Source organism: Brachycentrus maculatus, unplaced genomic scaffold (genome assembly GCF_059751285.1).
Source record: "Brachycentrus maculatus isolate JH-2025_06_01 unplaced genomic scaffold, ASM5975128v1 h1tg000007l, whole genome shotgun sequence".
NCBI lineage: Eukaryota > Metazoa > Arthropoda > Insecta > Trichoptera > Brachycentridae > Brachycentrus > Brachycentrus maculatus.
The window spans coordinates 917,501-922,500 of record NW_028280762.1 but is presented as its reverse complement, the minus strand read 5'-3'; the positions used below and the strand labels follow the sequence as shown (position 1 = coordinate 922,500).

General features: G+C 32.0%; 1 protein-coding gene across 1 annotated transcript in view; it reads right to left on the bottom strand.

Annotated features, from left to right (window-relative positions):
- Positions 1-5,000, bottom strand: part of LOC148313607 (sensory neuron membrane protein 1-like) — a 16,120-nt gene that overhangs the window by 6,478 nt on the left and 4,642 nt on the right. Inside the window, exons 3-4 of the mRNA XM_088259800.1 lie at positions 771-921; positions 1-145 (exon numbers count right to left, since the gene is read on the bottom strand). The exon at positions 1-145 is cut by the window's left edge and continues 110 nt beyond it. Coding sequence (XP_088115926.1) covers positions 1-145; positions 771-921 — 296 coding nt within the window. The remainder of the gene's footprint in view (positions 146-770; positions 922-5,000) is intronic.

The following is a 5,000-nucleotide window of genomic DNA, read 5'->3' as shown; positions in this document are numbered from 1 at the left end:
AATTTATGATGATCCCGTCAAACAGGATGTCCTTGGCTTTTGCGGCCAGAAAGATGGTGTCAGGGTTGTCAAATATCCCGTTGATGGCTTTCCCAACGAGGCTCAACATGGCAGGCTTTTCTTTGGCAACAGTGATGGCTGCCGACTAAAAAAAGTGAGTGAAAACACATCAAATGTTTTGTATCTAAACATTCTCTAATTTCAATATGGACGCTTCTTGTAGGAGAATACATTATTTTGCATATACATTCATTCAAACCCTTATCCTCACCCAATGGTGCATAGGGCACTGCATCATACAACGATCAATATAACAGTCTTGATCGTTAACACATGAAGTAAAGGTGATCAGCCCTCGGCTTCAGGTGCCTGTCCAGTGTAATAGTGAATAAATATTTGAGTGAAAAAATCTGTTTTATTTATTTGACCTCCTCCCCTGGGAATCGAACACGGGACCTCCAGTACGGTAGCTGAGCGTGCTTCTATTATACTACACAGTATTTTGATGATGCCATAACAAGGCGAAACAATTGTCACAAATTTACGTTTAATGTGTTTTCGATAATAAAATAAAATTAAGAAAGCTTTAAAAATCAATGTTTCATTTTTATTCAAATATAAATTAACTATATAAGCTCACGGTTTCCCGTCAGGCACATATTCCTAAATCTGATGCTGGTAAGAGGTCTATCAATCGTTTTTCTTCAAGCTAATATGCATACTATTATATATACAAACTTATCTTACAGGATATTGTATGAGAATCTTACCACCAAAAATATATGAGGAATTACTATCGTCTCGTGTCCAGTTAGACCTGCACCAGATTTTTCCTTCTTGAAGAGAAACGTATCTCTTGTATTATAATATATGGCATCTTCTGCTTCTATGTCTTCTAAATTGACTTTCTCCTTCCATTCTCTAAAATAATAATAAAATTGCAATTTGTAACTACGTTTCACATAATAATAGAAATCTGTGAAGTCGAATATTAAAAATCTCAACATAGAAGAATATGGAAGTCTGAAATCACTTTACATACGTATGTACAATGATCACTTAACCAGCCTATGACAGGTCACAAGTCCTCTAAATACTCAGACTTCTATTTCTCCATATGCGTTAAGAAGTCAAAAATGTAAAAACCACTCCTAAAAGGAAAAACCCAGATTTGTGAACAAGGATTTAAAGTGATTAAAGAAAACACTTCGTTTTTAACCACTTTAGTTTTATTATAGACTACATGTTTCAGAAGTTAAACTTCCATCATTCAGGTCTGTATAGTTATTATACAGACCTGAATGATGGAAGTTTAACTTCTGAAACATGTAGTCTATAATAAAACTCAAGTGGTAAAAAACGAAGTGTTTTCTTTAATCATTGTAACATGTCTTACCACAAAGTTAAAGCCGAAACAATAAATAAAGGATTTAAAGCATCCAAAATGTTTTGAATCTTAAAAAAAATTATGTTAAAGGTACATTTGTGTACAATGAATTTCTTAAAGAAGTTCTTATTAGTTTGATAAAGTTTATCCTACTTTTAATTGAATTTTAATGTCTTAAAAAAATACATTTTCAAGTGATAATAAAAATGGTTTATTATTTTATAGTATTCAGAACGGGTGGCTGAAGGCGTTTGAGATGTGATGCTACAGGCGCATGTAGGGAATTCATTGGTCGGGAACAACGGTGTACCAAGCAGGGCTGGTGAGTCTAGATCAGTGCTCCGCAACCAGTGTGCCGTGAGCCGGATAAATCAAATTCAAAGTTTATAATAATGGAAAGATATATATGTAGTGATTAGTCATATTTTCTTATTTTGTTTTTACCTTATGTTTTTTTTATATTTTCTCATTTGTTATATTTTCTTATTTTTATATTTTATCATTTGTTTATTTTAAATATACTTCTTACGTTGTGTTTTCTCATTTATTTCTTTTAAATATGCTTCTTATGCCTATTTATTATACCTGTTTATTGTTTTTATATTTTGCCATGTATTAGTATTAGTTTTGGTTATTTAAAAAAATATATTTTTTGTTACTTTATTATTTGTGTTCCAATCTTGTTAACCTTAATCCCATGTCCCAAAATGAGAAATGGAAATTACTCATCGGTAATATTATATGTATATGTGATTTATGTATGTGATATGTTTTGAAATAAATAAATAAATAACATTTTACAATTTTTCATTATGTATTAAATACACGATGACAAATTATTTTTCATAATATTGTCTGTTTTTCAAAATGTAGGATATAATAATTATCTCTCTCTCACAACCTTTATCCGCACCCCAGTGGTGCAAAGGGCACTGTATCATATAAACGCAGTGTTATCTTGATGGTTAACACATGAAGGAAAGGTGATTAGCCCTCCGCTTCGGGTACCAGGCCAGGGTAGCATTGAATAAATATTAGAGGCGGATAAAAATTACTACAATTAAACATACAATTAAGTATATACTTTAGCTTTTGGTGTGCTGCGGAGTACCAGAAAGAATTTAAGTGTGTCATAGGTGAGGAAAGGTTGCAGAGCTCTGGTCTAGATGCTTACTAAATAAAGTAACACAACAGCGAGCCAAATGGATGGACCATAATATAAGACACCCAGGCCTGCTTCTTACGATTGCGGTGGGCATGTGCGAAGGCATAAACTACAGAAGACGACCCCACTTGACCTATATCGTCCAAATTATATCCGGCATGCGTTGTAGCGGGTTCGCCGAGTTGAAGAGGCGGGTGGAGACTGACCGTGAAAAAAGCTAACCAATCATCTCACAGATTATACCATAACCCACGAAGAAATACATATTTTATTTAGTATTTTTTTCATTGTTCATCTTGTTTTTCTAGCCTTTTTTTGTTTTGTTATAAAAGCTAATTTTTACAATTTTTTGCCAATTTTTTATAAATATATTTTTTTTAACAAAAATTGCATACATTTATTTAAATAACAATTTTAAACATATATTTACGGTGGAGTTCTTTTTAATACATTTATTATTGCTTTCAATCATTTTAACATAATTTACACACAAAAAAGAGAGAAAAATTAAGAATATAAACATTGTACAATTTTCATAAAATTAACTTTTGATCATTTACCCATTCCTTTATTTTTCCCATGCTCCATATTTTATTTGGACCCCTAACATCCGTCTCAACATAGATGAAGAATAATATGGAAGTCTGTGTATTTACAGGACTTACGACCGTCACATTCACTAATTCTACCCATGATTGACAACCACACTTTTTAATTCTTGGAACTCTTAGATATAGTGATTAAACTCGATAGACTTCACGAGAGACATCTATGGTAGAATGAGGCAAGCTTTTTATTAAGCAGTAACTCTTTTATTTGTATGTGAGGTCCAAATCCTGGATACTTGAAAAACGCTAGAAAATACTATACAACATTTTGAGTGTGTCCAAATACTTGTTCTCAAAATCTAGATTACCTCCAATTACAGGAGTTATTTTCATGTTGTTTTTTGACATCTCATCAAAGATGAAGAAGAATATGGGAGTAAGTATTTGGACACACTCAAAATGTTGTTAATAAATTATCTGGTCAAATTATAAGCATAAATAATAAAAATGAAAATGGTATTTTCTGGCGTTTCTTATGTGTGTGATTATAATCCAGGATTTGGACCTCACATACTAATATAAGAGTTTCTGCTTGGTAAAAATCTTCTTTACATCTCACCAATAGATGTCTCTAGTGAAGTTGCATCTCACCAATAGATGTCTCTAGTGAAGCCATGCAAAATCATCTCGCGCACCATAGGTTCTCTGGTACGAGTATATTGTACATATATTCTTGCACAGGATATGCCTACGCGCGATATTTGGGCAATGAAATAAATGGAAGTGAAATATAAATACACAAAAATACACCACGATCTGAAGTGTCCCGTCAGATAATTTACCATTATTAGATTGTCGAGTACAAAGTGCCTTGGATCCCAAAGTGATAGGTTCTCTTTTTTATGCCTTCACTTGTTCTCGAGTGACAGTGATTTCAGATATCTCGGGAGGCTTTATTATTTGACAGCTGTCAATTTTCCCGCGCGCCGCCATCTTGCGGTGTAGCACGGAAATTGTATTTTCGTTTTTCAAAGCGTTTGCAATACAACTAAATGTCAAGGCAGGTACTTCATATACTAACATCTTCAAGAAAAGACCGATACGCTGAATAATTTTTTACTTTTTCTAGCGTGTTGGGTTTTAATCATGTTAACCGAACGTTATGGATGTCTTGAATCAGAATGTCAAAACAAAACGTTTTTATTTAGGTATTTATTATTGTTTACATCGATATGTAAACCATCTTTGAATCTGTATACAAAGTGATATAGTCCAGTTCCTAATATTTCCAAGAATACAGATACTAAGCTGAACGTAGACGAGCGTCGAGCCAGATATACAAGGACTCGCCTTGTTATTCAACACTTTAAAACACGTTTTCTAAAGTTTTTATTTTCACAATTTTTCTAAATTAAGGTCGCGAAGCTAAAAAACTTATCAGTTGTACAAAAGTAAATTTTTAAAACTTTTTTTTTCAGTGTTAAATTTTCTTCTTAGTGCTGTGAAAAATAGTCAAATTTATTTATTAAATAATTGCTATAGCAACTTAGAGATTACTTTTCGTTTTTGAATATTTAAGCCATTAACTTTGTGGATCATTGTAATATATTATTTGGAGAAATAAAATGACTTTGTTTTTTGAAGCGAGTGAAAAGTCATTTTATTTACCCAAATAATTTATTTTTCCTGATTGGACCAATAACCAAAAAAATGGAATCAGACCCTTGGCAAAAAAAGTTTATCAATCTCTGGTCTGACATAAAAATTATAGAAATAAATAAAATAAAACATTGTTTTCGCAATTAGTATCGTAAAATCATTAATATTTTTTATTAAAATATTTTAAATTCCATTTCCTAATTTTTCTAAACGGTCGGATTTAAAGACAGTCATTTTCTAA